The 17,523-nt window shown below is 59.6% G+C and overlaps 1 protein-coding gene across 4 annotated transcripts; it reads right to left on the reverse strand.

The window, feature by feature from the left end:
- Nucleotides 1-756: 756 nt before the first annotated feature.
- On the reverse strand, nt 757-17,389 carry NOL4L (nucleolar protein 4 like). 4 transcript variants are annotated; one of them, XM_042832550.1, is made up of 8 exons: nt 17,338-17,389; nt 11,965-12,106; nt 3,761-4,032; nt 3,367-3,552; nt 3,090-3,281; nt 2,861-2,983; nt 2,544-2,745; nt 757-1,411 (listed from the first exon to the last, which is right to left on the reverse strand). In XM_042832550.1, exons 2-8 carry the CDS (start codon nt 12,071-12,073, stop codon nt 1,212-1,214), a joined length of 1,284 nt encoding a protein of 427 aa, XP_042688484.1. In that variant the 5' UTR covers nt 12,074-12,106; nt 17,338-17,389; the 3' UTR covers nt 757-1,211. The 4 variants fall into 4 exon arrangements, with proteins under 4 accessions (XP_042688484.1, XP_042688486.1, XP_042688483.1 ...); XM_042832552.1 differs by lacking the exon at nt 17,338-17,389 and adding an exon at nt 16,942-17,014; XM_042832549.1 differs by lacking the exon at nt 17,338-17,389 and adding an exon at nt 14,881-14,970.
- Between the last annotated feature and the right edge of the window lie 134 nt (nt 17,390-17,523).

Genomic DNA, 17,523 nt, shown 5'->3' on the forward strand with positions numbered 1-17,523 from the left:
TGTGGTTCTGTGCTATCGAATGGGTCTGGTGTGACAATTCCTGCCCTCGAGGAGGGCCGCGCCAGCACTGGGGAGGAGTGGCACCGCGGCGCCGAGCGCGTCCCTGGTTTAGCAGCACTGGTTGTAGGTATTGCACTGAGCAAACGAAGTGCATCGTTGGGGAGGGGGCGGAACGGTGACCGGACTGCATCAATTCCACACTTTGGGAATTGTGGGCTTGTTCCAGGACTGCGGGTGGGGAATGGGTGGGGGTGGGGGGCTGCTGCCGAATGCACTGCACACGTGATGCGACGGTGCTGCGCTGCTGCCCCAGGGCCGCTCAGCTGAGCCGTCGGGCAGCACTGGGCACTGCGCTGCTGCTCTGTGCTCCTGGGCACCATCCACATCCACTGCGCTGACAGTCACAGAGCCAAGGGCGGGGGAGGGTCCTGGAAAAAGCCCACAATGGAGTGTGAGGTAGAATGCGGATGGTGAACGCAAGACAGTGTTTCTCGGGTGTTTCCTTCCTTCTTATCTGCAATGACTTAGCAAGTGCGAGACATCCTCTTAGCATGAGGTCTGCTGGGCGTCCGAGTCTCTGCAGGACGTGGAGCCCCGCTGCTGCTGCGGATGGGGCCGGGTGGTGGCAAACGCACGCCCTGCAGGATGGGGGCTGCCCAGAGAAACAGGCAGAGCTGCCTGGGAATTAGTAGTGTTGTGATATGGAATGTGTTATCTCACAGGAACAAATTCCTTCCGATCAGACAGACACAAAACTGGCAATCTGTACAAACTCAAAAGAATCCATTTTCAGAAAAATAAATTACTAAGGGGAGAAGAGGGTCCATTTCTCAATAAATATGTGATTCGGCTCACCTAAGACTTGGAAATTATCTGGGGACGGGATTCTAACATTTGGGTCCATCAAGGTCATCCTAAATACATCTGCAGCCCCAAACCTCCCCAGGCTCCCTTCTGCCCTCGAGGTCCCGCATCCTTCCAAGCCGCACGTTTGGCTTCTGGTACGGGTCAGGAACGTGGCCTCGTGCCTGAAGTCCCAGGTGCTCGGAGTGTAAAAGAAAACAGCTCTGTTGGGTTCCACCTTCTACAACTACGCGGAGCTGCCGCTTCACGGGAGGACGGTGGCGGTCCTGAGCGGGACACCGCTGGGAGCCAATTGCTAGCAGGTGTAAATTGTCTTCCTGACAGAGGAGCGCCGCAGCCACGAGGAGTCAGTTCTGCTGTAAAATGAGGTTTTCCAGTTCATCTGCAGAGCGGAGCAGAAACGCTGCGGACTCCCGGTAGCCGGCGATGAGCTGCCGCACGGCGCTGATCTCTGTGGGGCTGAGCTGGGCAGCCTGCATCCCCCTGCTGGTGCTGTTGGACTGGGCCGTGCTGGAGGCCCCACCCTTCATGCTGAGGTCAGTCGGACCTGCGAGGGAAACGAGAGCCCGTCAGTGAGAGGCAGTCCTGCAAAACTTCGGGTCACCCCATGGGTGGGAGCTGCCACCGTGCTCAGACCTGCACGGGGCTGGGTGAGTGCTTGGGAGAAGGAAAGAAAACTGGGAAGCAGAGGTTTAAAGATCCATTAGAAAGAAGCAAAGAGGCTGACGTCTGCTGCAAGCAGGGCCTGTTGGCTCACACCGGGGCTCTCCCTGCAGCTATTTGCTGTCTCATGTCATGGGAACTGCACTCGGTGCCCACACCTGGTAAGAGAAGGGCGGTGGGGCCAGGGCTGGGCTCGGGGGGACCAAGAACTGCAGCCACAAGGATTAGGTCCCAGCAGCTGGAGGCCAGGGTGGGATCTTTATTCAGGGTTAAGAAGCATTAGGAAGGGATGATAAGAGTTAATCCCAGACAGGCATCTCTCAGAACTCCGGAAATCACATCCCTTCAAATCCGCGCTCCGTCAGGGAGGGCAGGAGCAGGAAGATGGGGTGGGCAAAGGCAGCGGGCCGGGAAGGAGTGGCCACTGGGGCTCACAGTGAGCAGAGCCACGGGGCTGCTTTGCCCCATTCTGTTCCCCTCCAGTAGCAGCCGGCACCGCGCTGCCTCCCTGTGTGCCCTGCTCCAGCCCACACTGCTCCATGCTGCTCACTTGCTTGCAGCCTCACGTGCCTCCTGCAGCTCCCTCCTGCAGCATCCATCTTGTTTGCCGTGCAGCCATGCTCCTGAGCTGCAGCCAGAGCTGTGCCCACAGCCTGCACTGTCCCCATCCCTGTCCCCAAGAACAGGCGACGAAGGCTGGGGAAGGGACAGCTCATACCAGCAATGAGATCAGGGTGGCGATAGGCACCGCTCTGTTAATCATTAATGAATGGCTGGTACAGATTCCCTTTTTTTCTAAGTGACACTCCTTTCCTCCACCATTTCCACCTAGACTGTCCTTTCAAGTTCAGTTCAACAATTAACTGCTTGCTAATGATGCAAGCTGGATGGTGGGGCAGAGACCTCCGTTGGTGGCACAGGGGCGTTTCAGAGAGGCTCTACAGGAGTGGGGCTCCTTTGGGGCCAGCCCCTGCCTTGCCCTATTGCCAGGGCTGGGTACTGCCAGGGCTGCTCACCATTACTGTGGTTCCCGGTCTGGAGCGGCGCAGGTGGCTGCAGGCTGCCTCCCAGGGACCCATAGCCACGGTAGCTGTAGTTGAGGCTTCCATTGATGTAGACGGGGTCTTGAGAGTAGGACGAAGCTGGCAGTGAATAGGAGGAGTGGGTGATGGCTGTGGAGTCTCTGGAGTGCTGCTTGTCCAGGGCGATCGGTTCGTCCTATACAAGAAGCACAGAGGTTGGCTGCAGAGAGTCTGATTGCCTGCAGCAGCAAGAGACCACCTCCCCCCTGCTCACAGTGCTATCCCACACGCTACAGCCCCAGGCACGGTACCTGCGAGGTCTGGTAGATCTCCAGCCGCATCCTCTTGGCTGCTTTCCGCGTCTCGCTCTCGCAGGCAGCAGCCAGGATGTTCTCAGCCATGGCCGAGGTGAGGTGCGGCGGCGTGGGCCTGGTCTGCAGGGACACAAGGGAGAGCCGAGCTCAGGCCCCAGTGCTGTTTGAGGGCAAAGCACAAGAGGGCACGGCACAGCCACGCTCACAGCACGGCGCAGCCACTCACCATCTCCATGCCGTTCTTCTTCATGCGGCGGCAGGACTTGAGGTACGTGCGGATGCGTTTGCGAGCTCGCTCCTGGAACTCGGGGAACTGCCGGCTGCAGGACTCGATGATGGCCTGGATCTTCTCTTTGGGCTGCTTGGAGATGGGAACCATCCGATCCAGGTTCTCGTCCACGAAAAGGCGCACAAACATCTGCAGGGGAGACGAGAGGTGGGAACACCAAACCCACCAAACCCACAAGGAGGGCAAACTCGTTGCCCCGTGGCGCCGTCCTTACATTGAAGGCCTTTAGCCGCTCCGGGTCCATCCCTTCCGAGTCATTTATCTTATCGTTGTCCTCGTGGTCATCGTGATCATCGTCATCCTCGTCAGCCGTGGGGGCTCTGCCAACTGTCAGGTCCTCGGGGCAGCCACTGACCTCGGTCTTGATGGAGTCGTAGCTGCCGGAGCTGTATGGCGGGGACTGCAAGGGGGCAGGGTTTCAGCAGACAGCCTCAACCTTCCCCCAGCTGCAGCTCAAACCTTTCCCTCTGGCTCGCTGCCACCATCCCCATTCCTGACGTCCCATCCTCCCGCCACAGCCCAGGCAGAGGGACTCGTGGCCATGCCAGCCCCAGCATCACGCACACCCCAGTGCCTTCACTCCCCGCGCCGTGCCCCCAGCCCCTTACCTCTGCTGTGGTCTTCACCGCGTACTTCACCCTGCTGCGCAGCCCGTCGGTGCTGCAGCTGTCCGACTGGTAGGAAGGGGTGACGTGGGCAGGTGTGAGCTTGTCGCAGAGGTTGATGGGCTGGTCGTCGGTGGAGGCAGTGAAGTCCATGGGGGCTGCGGTGCCATTCCCATTCATTTCGGGGAAGGCGCTGTCGCCCTGCGTGCTACTGGAGGTGGAGGGGTTCAGGGTGGAGGAGCCATTCCCGCTGCAGCTCTCTGACGAGGAGTCATCTGCAAAGAGGGGTGTGCGGTCACCTCCAAGGTCACCCTTCACCCACCTCGTGGAGAGAAGCCCATGGCCCGGGTGCAAAGGTTGCAGGGTCCAGCTTGGGGCCATCACAGGCAGCAGCCCGAGGGCCAGGCACTGCTGTTGTGACTGCTGGGCCATGTTTGCAGAGCTCCGCTGCCACGCTCTGAGCTGCTGGACACCGCCGTGTCCTGCACCCATCCACAGCGTGTCCGTCCGTCCATCCATCCATCCATCTGTCCCTCCATCCCTCTGCAGATGACGATCCCACTGCCCACGCCTCTGCCTGGGGCCTGCGGCACCTTGGCTTGAATAAGAACTTTGGAATTTGGTCCTTTTAGGTTTCTGTTTACATTGCAGGGAGGAGAAAGGGGCATTTCCTCTCCCTGCATGAATCCCTTGTCTCCAATGGCTTTAACGAGAGCAGCACCTGGCACAGAGTCTGGCCAGAACAGAGGTGACGAAGTGCAGCTCACAGAGGCTCGAGGAGGGCTGGAGTGGAGCAGCGGGGCTGGGGACCTGCCTGGGGACTCTGGTGTGGGCCTGCAGAGCCCTCATCTGGTCTGGGAAGGGGACAGGGACTTGCACAGACACCTGACCTGTCCCAGCTCACTGCAGCCCCACTGACCTTGTCTGCCCTATGTGGATGATCTCTTTTCCTGCCTACTTCCACGTGTCCCTGAGCTATCCATATGGCAGCAGTGCCAACCATACTGCCCATCACAGTGCAGAAGGATGCTGGGTCCCTCCAGGGCACTTTTGTCCCCTCCTCCTCCACTCTCCCCCTGCCCTCCCAAATGCCCTTTTCCCACTACTGCTGCTCTGAAGGCAAAACTCTCCTCACAGCCACAGCCTCCCTGCACTGCCCCACTGCCCAAGCAGACACATCACCACACCCTGGCAGAGCAGCACACCATTCCCTTTCCCAGCACACAGCAGTGCTTTCTCTTTCTCCTTTCCATTCACACACCCAGGTCCCTGACTGTCCCCAGGCTCCTGTTTGTGCTGCTCTGCCTGACTGCAGCAGAGCCCATCCCCATCCCTACCTTCATCCCCATCCCCATCTCCATTTCCATCCCCATTCCCATATCAACAACCGCCCCACGCACACTGGGGAGCCCAGCCCCAGCACTACATCTTCAGTCCCCGCTCAGCCCCTTCCCCTGCCCTCCCCCTCACTGCAGTAAATCCTTTATTTCATTAGGTGCCTCCGCGAGAGGGAAAGGGCGAAGCACGTGGGGAGCTGCTTCCTGTGCAAGTGTGTGCTGCAAACAAAGAAGCTGCAGCCACTGACAAGCAGATGGCGGTCCCTGGTCCCTGGTCCCCGGCCCCTGGTCTGTGATCCGCAGGCCCCCTACTCCCTGGCCACCAGAGCTGGGGTCGGGCTGTGGGGCGGCACCAGCACCGTGCCACCAGCTCCAGGCACACGGGTGCCAGGTCCAAAGGTGCACAGGCGCGGGGTGCGGGACGGTGCCCAGCTGCTGCCACCCTCCTCCTCCTCCTTCCTCCGCCGGCATCTGCAGAGAACTTTAATGAGGGCTGTGGCAAACTTTCCTGTGACCCCTGCGGAGGCTGCAGCAGTGCAGGACTTTGTATCCCTTAAAATAAACAGATTGAGGACGCTCTGGCATCTGAGCAGCCCGCGGGGGCCGTGCCTGTCCTGAACCACCCCAGCACAGGAATGGGCGCTCCCTGTTCCGAGGCGGCTCCATTCCCCATGAGCCCCAGAACTGGAACACCCCCACAGAGCCTGCAGAGCTCCCTTCTGTCCTCCCCCCTGCACTGACCCACTTACTGCTCTGGGTGCAGGCAGGAGCCCCAGCTGCCAGCTGAGGCCAGCGTTGGCTCTGCACCTGAGCACCCTCCATGTCCCCGTCCCTGTGCCGGTCTCTGCCCCATGCACAGCTGCCTGCAGGGGCTGGAGGCATGGAGGATGTCTGAGGGCCCTGCCCTGCAGCCAGCAGCCCAGCCCACCCCGCTCAGCTCCCCAGCCTCTGTTCCATGCATGCCCTGCGCTGGCATGTGGGCTTGCAGCCAAACCCGCCAGCAAGGCTGGGGCTGGGCTCTGGGTGCAGGCTCCATGCTGATTCGGAGCAGGTGGAGTGGTACTACATTCAGTGGGGGCTGAGCCTCGTCCCTCCCCCTGCTCTGCTCTCAGAGGGAGTCTCTGGCCTCATCCAGCGATGCCTCTGGGAGGATTAGGGAGCATTATTCCTCTGCATGGAGGCATGAGCTGCGTGCCATGCCCCGCCGCCAGCCCAGGCACGGCCACAGCAACAGCTCATGGCCAATCAGGGCCGCCCTGCAGCTATCAGAGCGACCTGCTGGCAGTCCTCAGGGGGCAGACAGCCCCAGCACTGTGCCTGGCACGCAGCGGGGCCCCCATCACAAGAATCCCACTGTGCCAAAGCACTGAGATGTGGCACCGGGGACAGGAGTTTGCAGAGCCCTGAGAATCCTCAGCCTGACCTGAGCATCCCTGCTCTGCCCTCGGCATCCTCAAATCGCCCAGGCAACCCTACATTGTCCAGGTATCCCTTACTGGGCCAAGCAATCCCACATTGCCCCAGCACCCCCTACTGCCCTGGGCACCCTGCCCACCCCTGCAGCCTTCCCATGGCCCCCAGCTGTGCCGCAGCTCCTGCAGCTCCTGTGTACCAACTGCAAGAACACTGTAGTGTAAAACAAGGCTGAATGTAAGTGAACCCTCCGCTCCTGATCTTTTTCTTATTTCTACACTTATACGGGTTACGCTTTCCCAGAAGATCTGCATATAGAGTGGTGGATTAATCTGCCTTGTGGGCAGAGGAATGGCCGCAAATCCAGATTGCTGAGGACCCTGGATCAGAGCAGGAATGGCTTCAGCCAGCTTAAGAACAGGGATGCCCTCGAGAGGCAGCACAGGGGCAGATCCGTGGGATCGGGACCGCGCTTGGGTTCCTTCTCAGCTGCCACAGCCTGGCCCCAACCCGTCCTCACACCCTGCAACAGGGACGTATGGCCACGACACCGCGGCCATGGCACCCCGAGCCACATCATGCAGAACCCCTGACATCTGGGAGGTCTTCTGCAAACCCCCAGCAAGCGCCCAAAGCACACAAATAAATAGCAGGGCACCGCGAGCAGCGGTAGAGCAGAGCCAGGCTGCACAGCCATGAATATATTCATTATCAACCAGCACGAGCCTCGTGAGCTCCCTGCTCACGGCTGGAGTTTGGCTGAGCGAGGAGCCCCTCTAATGAGGATAATTGGAAGCCCCCCTGCTTCACCCCCACGCCCTAATTGAAGCAGATGGATCTGTAAAAACAATGTCACTTGGAGACGTTTTGATCTTTCGGTTGGGAAGCAAAATATTTCATTCCCCTCTTGGACTCAGCAGAGCTGGGCTGAGGGCCGAGGGCAGCCCAGGAGTGGGGTGTGTGGCACGGGGCAACACCACGAGAGCAGGGGATGGGGACACAGCCTGGAGTCTATTGTGGCCTCTGTCCCCTCCCCGGCTGCGCCAATCCCGGGGAAGCGAGAAGCAAAATGGCTTCTTGGGTAGCGGTGATGGGGGAGGAGGGATCAGTCACTTATTAAATGAATTAATCAGGGCTCAGCGTTTTCATTTTGAAGAGGCTGCTGGATTATCCTTGATTTCTGTGACACTGGATTTGCAGAGATCAGGAGGGGAAGGGGAGATTTCCAACACCTGCTCCCCGGGAGATTTTACGGCAGGGAAGTGGTTGGGTTTAACATCTATGTCAGCGAGGGCCACCACGCCGCTGTCCAAAGGCAGAATTAAAGATGAATGGGGCAAATTGTTCCTCCTCCTGTCACATCTCCAGAGCCAGGACAAAACCTCTTTTGACTCGGAAAACAATGAGCTTATGTAAGAGCCAGCAGCCCACGGAAACCTCGCCGCAGCCCCGCGCTGCCACGGCCGGGCAGGGGCCGCCGAGCCCTGGGCCAGGATGGGACGGGTATGGAGACAGGGATGGACACGGGGACAGGGCTCAGCCAGGGCTCACTGCCCTCACAGTCAGACCAGAGCACCAGAACTAAGCCGAGGCCACACCGTGTCCCAGCTGTGCCCACAGTGCCCACACGGCCGTGCCTGTGGCCGGTCAGGCTGGAGTGCCCAGCGCTCTGCTGTGGGCTGCAGCTCCGCATCCAGCCTGCAAGCGAGTGTCAGAAGTGTTCAAAGCATCCCGCAGACATCTGAGTGTAACAACAGCCAGGAAGATGAAAAGTGCCATAAATTATTCACTCACAAAAGAGACGAGAAGGGGGAAGGAGGGGAGGAGGAGAGCCTGCGAGGAAGGGACACTTAATACAAATTAGAGAGACCAGGTGGGGATGGCTCCTGGTGGAGGCACACGCAGGCGGCACGCAGGGCCCGGGGGCTGGGGTGCAAAGGGACGCCCGCTCCCTGCAGGTCCCGCCCGGCCCATTTCCTCCATGACACACAAAAAAAGGAAAAAAGGAACACTGATGGGGGATGAGGAGCAGCAGGCCTGGCCCGCCTCCACTGAAGGCGCTGTATTTCCTGCCTCCCTTCGTTCACTCAAACCTCCTTACATCCCAGACGAAGCCTCCATCCTCCTCCCATCCTCCCGGGTCCCAGCCTCCGGCCGCAGTCCCCGACAAGCCGACACCTGGCACAGCCGGGCACAATGCTCTGCTGGGACAAGGCAGTGCTGTGCACCCAGCCCCCCCGGCCCGGCGGTACCCCCTGGTGCCATCTCCTGCCATCAGAGCGAGCGGCACGCGGCCGCACAGCACGGGGCACGGCCATGGGCATCTTCCCTGGCACAGCTGCAGGCGTTTGGCTTGGCCTCGTCCTGCCTGCAGCACCAAGGTGTTGGGGTGGTGGGAATCGATCGGGAGCCCTTCTCTCAGCCAAGAGAGCCAACAGAAGCCGTGTGATGATTTGGTGCTGGGACCCCCACAGTTCCTGAGACGACCTCAAAGTATGCCATGCGCACGTCCCTGTGGCTCCTCCTGGCCCTCAGGAGGTGTCCTGGACAAGGGGCAGCCTGACGAGCGTGCCTTCATCATTAAGTAGGTTAAGAAAGTCCTTTCTCCAAGGTCTGGATTAGCGGCTGCAGCGGATCCAGGCAGACCGGGATCAGCGGGGACACAGCATGGAGGACAGGCACAGGAATCTTGCTGGGAGTGACCCGACCCTGAGCCATGGGAAGGCAGCCCCGAGCCCAGCTGCTGCGGCTCCATGTGAAGCCATCTTGGGGCTGGCAATGCCCAATGGCACATTGGGGATGGGGTCAGTTTGATGCCACGGATTTTGGGGTGTTTTGCTCTGAATGTGTGCTGGATCCTACAGACGCATCCCCCCAGGATGTCCTCCTGCACAATGGCTCAGCTTCAGCAGCAGAAAGTTTGTGTTGATCTTGCTGCTGCTCTGGGTATCCACTGGCTTCCTGCGGGGCACAAACGCTGTGAGTAACATCCTATAGGGAAGGGATGTTGCAGGGAGCTTCACATTTTCCGTGCTGGGGCCCGCAGGATGAGTAACAAAGGAAAATGGAAGAAGCAAGCGTGCGCCTGTGTCAGCGTTGCTGCTTGGGGATGGATTCTTTGTCCCTGCATCCTTCCACGTGTCCCTGCATCCCTGCATCCTGCTGTGCATCCTTGCATCCTGCTGTGTCCCAGTGTCCCTCCGTGCATCTGTGTGTCCTTGTGTCCTGCAAAGATCTCTCCATCCTGCAATGCACCCATGGATCTTGCAATGTGTCCCCACTGCCCTGCAGCCTGCAGTGACACCAAGCCAACACGAGCCCCATCTCTGCTGCAGACGTCCTCCCAGCAGTGCCTCCTGCAGACGTCCTCCCAGCAGTGCCTCCTGCTGTCCCTCACCTCCTGCAGCCAACAGTTCTCATTTGCACCCTGTGCTGTTTCACGTTCCAGAGGCTGACGCTGTTTGCAGCATGGTTACATGGGGCCAAGGTTTATGGGCACAGAGACAAAATGAGGTGCTGGCTTCCATCTGAGCTGCTTTTCAGCTCGCTGAAGATACAGCAGATACCTGTGCTTCAAAGCATGGGACAACGGCTTCCTGCTCTCCCACCTTTCTGTTCCATGCTGCTGTGCTCATGTGTCATATGAGAACACTCACCCCTTGCAGCCCCCTGGAAGACATGCAGTTGTGCTTCAGCACTTCAAACAGGACTTCTTTTAACCACGCGTGTCAGATGATACCGCTGTCCAAACAGGCACCTCTTCATTACAAGTCTGCCTCTTAGGAAGCCCGTCACAGAAAATACGCTCTAGGCATCCTTCCCATTAAACAACAGTGGATGGGAGCAGCTCAGAGAAGGATTTGCAGAGGATGGAGACCAGGACACCGAGTGGAGCCCTCATGCCGCCCTGCTTGTGCCCTCTGTGGTGCAGTCCACAAGTTTCAGTCCCTGCCATCTGTCTTTTTAGGAGTCTTCCCTGGGATAGCCTTTGTGAGTTGGCACAAACAAGGCAAAACACGTTTGCTGAAGCCCCACAGCAGGGTGGGTTAAATGAAGAGACCACCAGAGGCCTCGCACCCCTGCACTGCCCTGAGCTCACAGCTCCAGTGCTGGGTACACAGCAGTGATGGGGCTGGGCTCCTTGTCCCACAGCCCCTGAAACAGAGCAGTCTGATGGAAATCCCAGTGCTGGGCTTCTCCTGGGGGAGTTCTGTTACTAACACCCAACTCAGCTTGCTCTCTCTTTGATTCCTCTCATTTTGCTCTGTCAGCTGCAACTTCACGTGCACTCCTCACCAAAACGAAGGAGCTGTTTGTACTTTGTTACTCACTGCTGAGCCTTACAAAAGAAACTGAAAGAGCCAAGAAGGGCCCCAAAGAGGACACCTGCCTCCAAACAAAAATCACAGGGCACAAAAAATTGGACGCATTTCCTAAGAGGGCAGAGAGAGGGAGAGAGGACTTAGCTTGAGTGAGAACATCTTGATTTGCTTAAATACGTGAGTCCCTTATTAAATTATTGTCGTGTAGAATAATAGTGTTGAGTGAAAGGATCCAATCCATGTCATTCTAGATTGTAAACAAGACTTGGGAATTCATCAGTGAGAGATAAGCCGCAAGCCTGAAATGTCCTGGCAGGAGAACAGCAAAGTTTGGGGATACAGAGACCTGCCAATGCCACAGCTGGCTCCAAGCTAATGAACGGAGCATCCCTGTCCCACGGCTGCACAAAGCCACCCCTGGGAGATGTTGGGCTGCAGAAGCTCCTCCTTCCTAGGGGTCTCCTGGCCCCTTCTCAGTGCTGCTCCTCACTCCCTGCCCGCTCTCTCCCCCAGCATCTGGGCTGTGGATGAGCACAAGCCAAGGAGCAGCCCAAGCACTGAACCCTTGCAAGCATCACAAAGATGAACTCCGACCTGAGCCCGTACTTCTGCCACTTATTTACTCGAGCAATTTTTTAAACTAGCTTCACAGAAGAAACACAGCACGTCACCTTACCAAAGGCCCCCTCCCTCCCAGCCCACGTATGGGTTCCAGCCACCTGCCCAAAGCAATGAGACACCTCACGTCCGTTCCATGATCCCAGTGCATTTTTCTCACGTGCTGCCTCAGGTGCAGCTTTTTGAGCACGGATCCTCTTGCAAGAGGCTGCTCTCCTTCCAGTGGCAAGGAGCCATGGGGCTCTCTGGGCTGCTCCTGGGGACCCCAATCCACTGCCCTCTCAGGACCTGGGGGGCTGTGACCGTGTCCCCCATGAGAACCCTCAGCCCAGAGCTGGGCAGGGCCTGGCCACCGGCAGCCTGCAGGCTGACCAGGAAGGCTTCGAAGCCCGTGCTGATATGAAATCCATCCTACAGGTGGGACACCCGATCAGAAGGGACTGGTTAATGTTTAATGAGCCACAAAAACACCCCGAGCACAAGGCGCCGCGCTCTTCCCGTGGCTGCAGGCACTCACCATCCTCCTGGCCGTGAAGGTTCTGCGGGCTGCGCATGCTCTCGTCCTGGCTGGGGCTCAGGCTGGAGTTCAGGTGCTGGTCAGCTGAGATCCATGTGGAGTCATTCATATCAAAGTCCTCGCTGCTCACCGATGTCTCATCCTGAAGGCAAGCAGGAAATGGTTAAGGCACAGGGCTCTCTTCCTCCCTCCATCCTCTCGCTCTGCCATCTCCCCACCGCAGCCTTCCCCAGGACACGCAGCTCCTGCAGCCCAGGAGCCCGCGAGCAGCCCGGGTGAGGTGGCTCCCAGGAGAACGCCCCAGCGCCGCTTCCTGCCTGAAGACGTGCCTGAGCAATGGCACTGTCTCTAATTGAGGACAATTAGAAAGAGCTCGCATCCTGTAGGAGCGGATGGCTGAGCCCTGGAGTTTACCCTTTAATCTCCATCCACACTAGCGTGTTTCTGGCAAGTGAGCGGCACGTGGGAGTGGAGATAGGGCGCAGCTCCGCTCAAACGGCCCTACAAACAGTTCAGACCCTTCTAAGACCAAACCACCTCCTGCATCAAGGGAACGCTGACGGAGCTGCGCTGCTGGGGAGCAAATGGGGATGATGAGATCAGATCCCACAGACTCCAACTGCCCGGCGCTACAGGAAGGCCCCATGGAAGGGGCTGGGGTCAGCTCTGGGGTCTGGGGCTGCCCACGCCGTGCTGCCATAGGGGCTGCCAGTGCGGCAGCTGCGCTCATCCTATGCCGGGGGGGCACCGAGCGGGGCAATGGAGCCCAGGCAGCCCCAGGGCCCCGCAGCATAGATTGCATTCCTCTCTCCCACTCCTGCAGCTGGAAGGACATTTTCTCTCTGCCTCTCTCTCCCTTCCCACTAACCTTTAGAGCACTTTGAGACACAGCCCTTGGATCGCTTCCAGAGCCGGAAAGGTCAGCCGCAGGATTTCAAAACCACCACCGGCGAGGCCGGGATCCTGAATGAGAGGAGGGGCCCGGTGCTCCCCTCACCCCCCCCCAGCTCCCGCTCTGCAGGAAGCAGATGCTGCCCCAAATTAACACGGTCCCGTCGGCGGTCCCTTTATCTGCCTTCCTCTCCCTGACCGCTCCCCCAAAATAACGGATAGAGGCCGCATCCAGAACTGCGGGGCGGCGGGGGACACAAAAAAATGCCCTCCAGAAGGGCCTTCAGATGTGCTTTCCTTTGATTGAAGCATTTCTCAGGCTTGTAAATGCTCAGCTTCTTTTCTTTCCTTCCCCTCGTCCTGAGATTACATACACCGCCCGCTCCTTTTCCGTGTGAGGAGCAATTGGCAAGAGCCTCTCCAACGTACGGCTGTGCCTCGTAAAAGCTGCCCTGTCTGGCTGCCTCTGGCTGACAGACTTTATGGTGAATAAACGAACGTCTTTCAGGACAGGTTGGGGCTTTTCCTCCTGTCCCCACACACACATCTGCAGGCCCAGGGCACTGGCGCTCCCCACCTCCCAGGATCTTCCTGGAATTTATGGCTCAGGCACCCATGGCCGAGCTCAAGCAGGGCAGGGGGCACTGGGGAACTGGGAGCATGGGGGGCACCGGGGCACAGCGCTGCCAGCACACCCGGCTGCTACACCAGCCAAGAGCGGTGCTGCCTCCCCACAAATCCCATTGTGCACGCACAGGAGAGGACAGCACAGGTCTCCCCGCCACACACTATATATAGTCTCCATTGCACACAGTCACAGGGAGCCAGCCATCCTAATATCTGGCCTCCTTCACGAGGCTTACCCAAGATTACTGTCAGAGCTTAAGAGACAAATGCAAATGCCAAGGTCCTGGCTGCCCACAGCCTTCACCTGGCAGGTGGGAGCCCCAGGCGGCTTTCCAAAGGGTTTGGCTCAGGCACAACTCCTGCAGAAGGCACAGCCTCAGCACCCAGACCCCGACCCGGAGGCACTCGTGCAGGCTGGAAAATCAGAGGCACGAAAGATGCCTCGCACGCACATGCAGCGGAAAGGGCTTTACAAAAGTGTACCATTCTCTTGAGGTGCAACAACGTCAGCCTATTATTAGAAATACTCAAGCCAGAAACCGTAAATGTGACTCAGGTCAAACACAGATGTTGCACGTTCCCAAGTCCACACTCCAGCCCCCAGCAGGAAACAGGCTGCCAGCGTGGGGCCGGGCCACGCCGTCCCCGTGTCCCCAGTGCCATCTTTTGCTGTGCAGCCAAGGCCATCCTCACCCAAAGTGCCAACAGGACAAACCTCTCCAACAGCGTGTGGGTCTGGAGGCAGAGCCCACCCTGTGCAAGCACGCTGCAGGGGACTGCAACACACAGCTAACACCGCAGGGATGCAGTGGGGGACTCAGCCACCAGAGCAGTCTCTCTGTTTGGCACCAAGCCGTGGGAGCTCCTTGTCCCTCCGTGCCCCTTCCCTGACAACCAAGAGAAGCACTGCTTGCGTCCTGGCACTCCACTGAGCCCCAGCAGCCCCGCTGCCCTGTGCCCACCCCGGCCACCAGCATGCTGCCTCCCTGGGACACCCAGGGGGGGACACATAGCAGAGCTCTGGGACACCTGGCACTGCCTCCTCTACCAGCAGGACCCTGGGCACGCACAGCCCTGGCTCCGAAGCTACCAATGCAGCAGTGGGATCGAGCACTTGGTCAGATGGGCAGCCCCCAGTTGTCCCCACATGCCGCCAATGGTGCTGAACACCGAACCTCAGCGACCGGGAGAACAAGGAAGAATTTGTGAACAACGGCCACGACTCAGAGCAATACGGTAAATCTAATCTACCCTTCCACCCTCTTTTGGCTTGCAAGTCAGGCAGCTCATTCTTTTTCCTCTCTGGGTTCTCAGGAGAATTCTCTCTGCTAATTTCTTCTTTCCTGTAAACAAACTTCAAATGAAACTTTCATTAGAAAACAGAGCACAATCCATTACCATCGCCTGTCTCACGACCGGCCCCAGCCCCACGCCACGCGTGGCACAGAGGGAGGTGGCAGTGCCCACCCTGTGCCTCCAGCCCGGGGCCCCGCAGCCGCTGCGTGCTTCCTTCCTGCCGTCCCCAGCTCTGCACGGGGATCTCCCCAGCCTGCAGCCAGGTCCCATCGCTTTGTTTCCAGCGACGAAGGCACCGAGCGATCAAGGGTCAGGCAGCGTGCGTGCAGCTCTTCTGCTAAAGGGAAGTCAGATCCTGCGGGTGCGCTCACAAACCACACCCAAAAGCCAGGGCTGCAGGCACCGCCGGGTTTGGAAAAACAACGTCCTCGCTCCTCTTCTTATCTACAGTCCAATATTCACAGCTGCTTTACAGACGCTCACAGCCAATGTTTTTGTACTGGCAAAGGCAGGCGCTCACATGTGCAGAGTGAACGCTTGGTGTTTTGTCCCACCAAGCACCACGCATCTTCAAGAGCCGTCTGCACGCATCTCTGCCCAACCCCTCAGCTCCCCTCCAAACTGGGAAGCTCTTCTCCCAGCCACAGAGCTCTCTGCCCATCCCACACACAGCGGCTCCAGCAATGGGACGCGGGCTGTGCGGTTCACCTGCAGCAGGGCAGCTCCCACAGCACTGCTGGGCAAGCATGGGGCAGGAGAGCTGCTCCAGTGACCACACCTCAGCCATGCATGCAGGGCTATCGGTAACCTGCTTACTTTACAGCTTGGCTCAATTTCTCAGCGACTGCCTTGCAAACATCTCTCCCATCACTGACACTCTGTGCCTTACGCTACGTATTCCAGGCTCCACTTGTCAGCACAGTTTATTTTCTCTTCTCTTTCTGAAGTCTTTTATTTGAAAACACACCCTGTCACACCACAGCCGGACTTTCCTGGTGCAGCGGAACAGGAGCTGAGCAGTGTGTATCCCTCAGCAGCAGCGACGCTTTAGGGGCAACAAAGATGATGCACAACCCAGGGATCCCAGGCACAGCAGCTCATGCTGGAAGGAGCCATTGGTAAACAGCCACTGGGAAGGAGTCATTGGGACAGAGCCATTAGAGAGAGGCCAGTAGGAAGGTGGCCTCGTCTTCATCTCAGCCACTGTTTAAACCCAGCCCTCTGAACATGCCAAGAAGGTACTGAACCAGATTTGACCCTAACTTAACCAGATCAGCACAGAGAAAGGCTTACTAATTGAAGATAAACGCTCCTGGTCAAGGATTGGTACCACAGCCATGATGAGCACAGTGCTTGCTGCTCTGGGAATCGCTCGGTGTGAGGGAACACGGCTGAGGGGCAGCGATCTGTGACCACCAATGTACACACCAACCAAACATCCCGGGCACTCTTTGTCAAGTACGTACATCCTCACTGACTGACATTTCTGCTGATTTGAACGAGCACTTTGCTACTTCCCAAAACACTGGCTGGAAGAGTTAATCTGCAACGTGAACAACAAATGGAAGAGGAAGGGAGGACCATCACCTCTGCGCACACACACACACACACACACACATCTGAGCTCCCTTCCTCCGGGCGCATCACCCACCGAACGCACGGGCAGGGCGGGGGTCGCGGGCTCTCCCGGCTCCTGCTGTTCAGCGGGGAGGTGCTGAACGTGGGGCCGGGCGCGGGAGGGAGAAGAGAGCAGAGCGTCCGCGGGGCTCTGCCCCTGCTCTGCCCCTGCCCTTACCTTGCCCTGCCCCTACCCGCTCCCTGCCCCGCACGCCCGCCGCACCGAGCTCTCCCCACGCCGAACACGCGTTCGCTTTGCATGCCGGTCGACGCTTCCGCCGCGGTGCCGGCCAGCAACCGGGTCCGGCGGGCACTGGCGGACAGCGGCCGCCGGCAGCGGGACGCGGCCCCGCCACTTCAGCGCGGGACCCGGGGCCGCGAGGAGCGGCTCCCCGCGTTCTCCCGGCCCGGCCCGGTCCCGCCGCCCTCCGCCCGATGCTCCCGGCCGCTCCCGGCGCAAATCCTCCGCCGGCCCCGCGCACGGCCCCGCCGCTGGCAGCCGGGCTTCGCCGTGCGGCGGGGATTGACACGTAAGTAGGGCTTTACCTCGAGGGAGGAAGCTATTTCCAGCGCAATCCCCGCCCGGGGCCGGTGCCGGGGCCGGGGGAGCGACGCGGCGATGGCGGCGTCGGCGCGGGGCCGGTGCCCGGGAATTAATGGGGCCGGAGCGCTCCCGCCGCCGCCTCCTCCCACTTTCTTGTGGGCTTTTGTGCTCTTCCGGGGAAGGGGGAGCCGCGCCGGGCGCGGGGAAGGACGCGCTAACCTTAACCCTTCCCGCAGCCCCGCCGAGCCGCAACTTCCCGGGGAAGCGGCCGCTCCCTCCCCCCGCCGGCGGCCCCGGAGTTGGGGAACGGCCCCCGCCCCGCACCGCCCCGCACCGCCCCGCCGCCCCCGCGCATCCCCCGCACCGCCGCCCCCACCGGAGCCGCAGCCGGAGCCTACCTGGAGCGGGGCCCGGGCCCTGCCGGCTTGCGCCAGCCCGGCGGCGCGGCTCGGAGAGCGGGGCGGGGAGCGGCGAAGGGACGGAGGGACGGAAGGGACGGAGGGAGGGGGCCCGGGCTGGCGGCGCTCCGGAGAGGCTGACAACCAGCTGCTGCCCGGGGAGAGGGGCCGGCGCTGCGGAGCGCG

The sequence above is a fragment of the Centrocercus urophasianus genome, unplaced genomic scaffold (genome assembly GCF_019232065.1).
Source record: "Centrocercus urophasianus isolate 14NV4802_14NV808 unplaced genomic scaffold, USGS_Curo_1.0 seq_382, whole genome shotgun sequence".
NCBI lineage: Eukaryota > Metazoa > Chordata > Aves > Galliformes > Phasianidae > Centrocercus > Centrocercus urophasianus.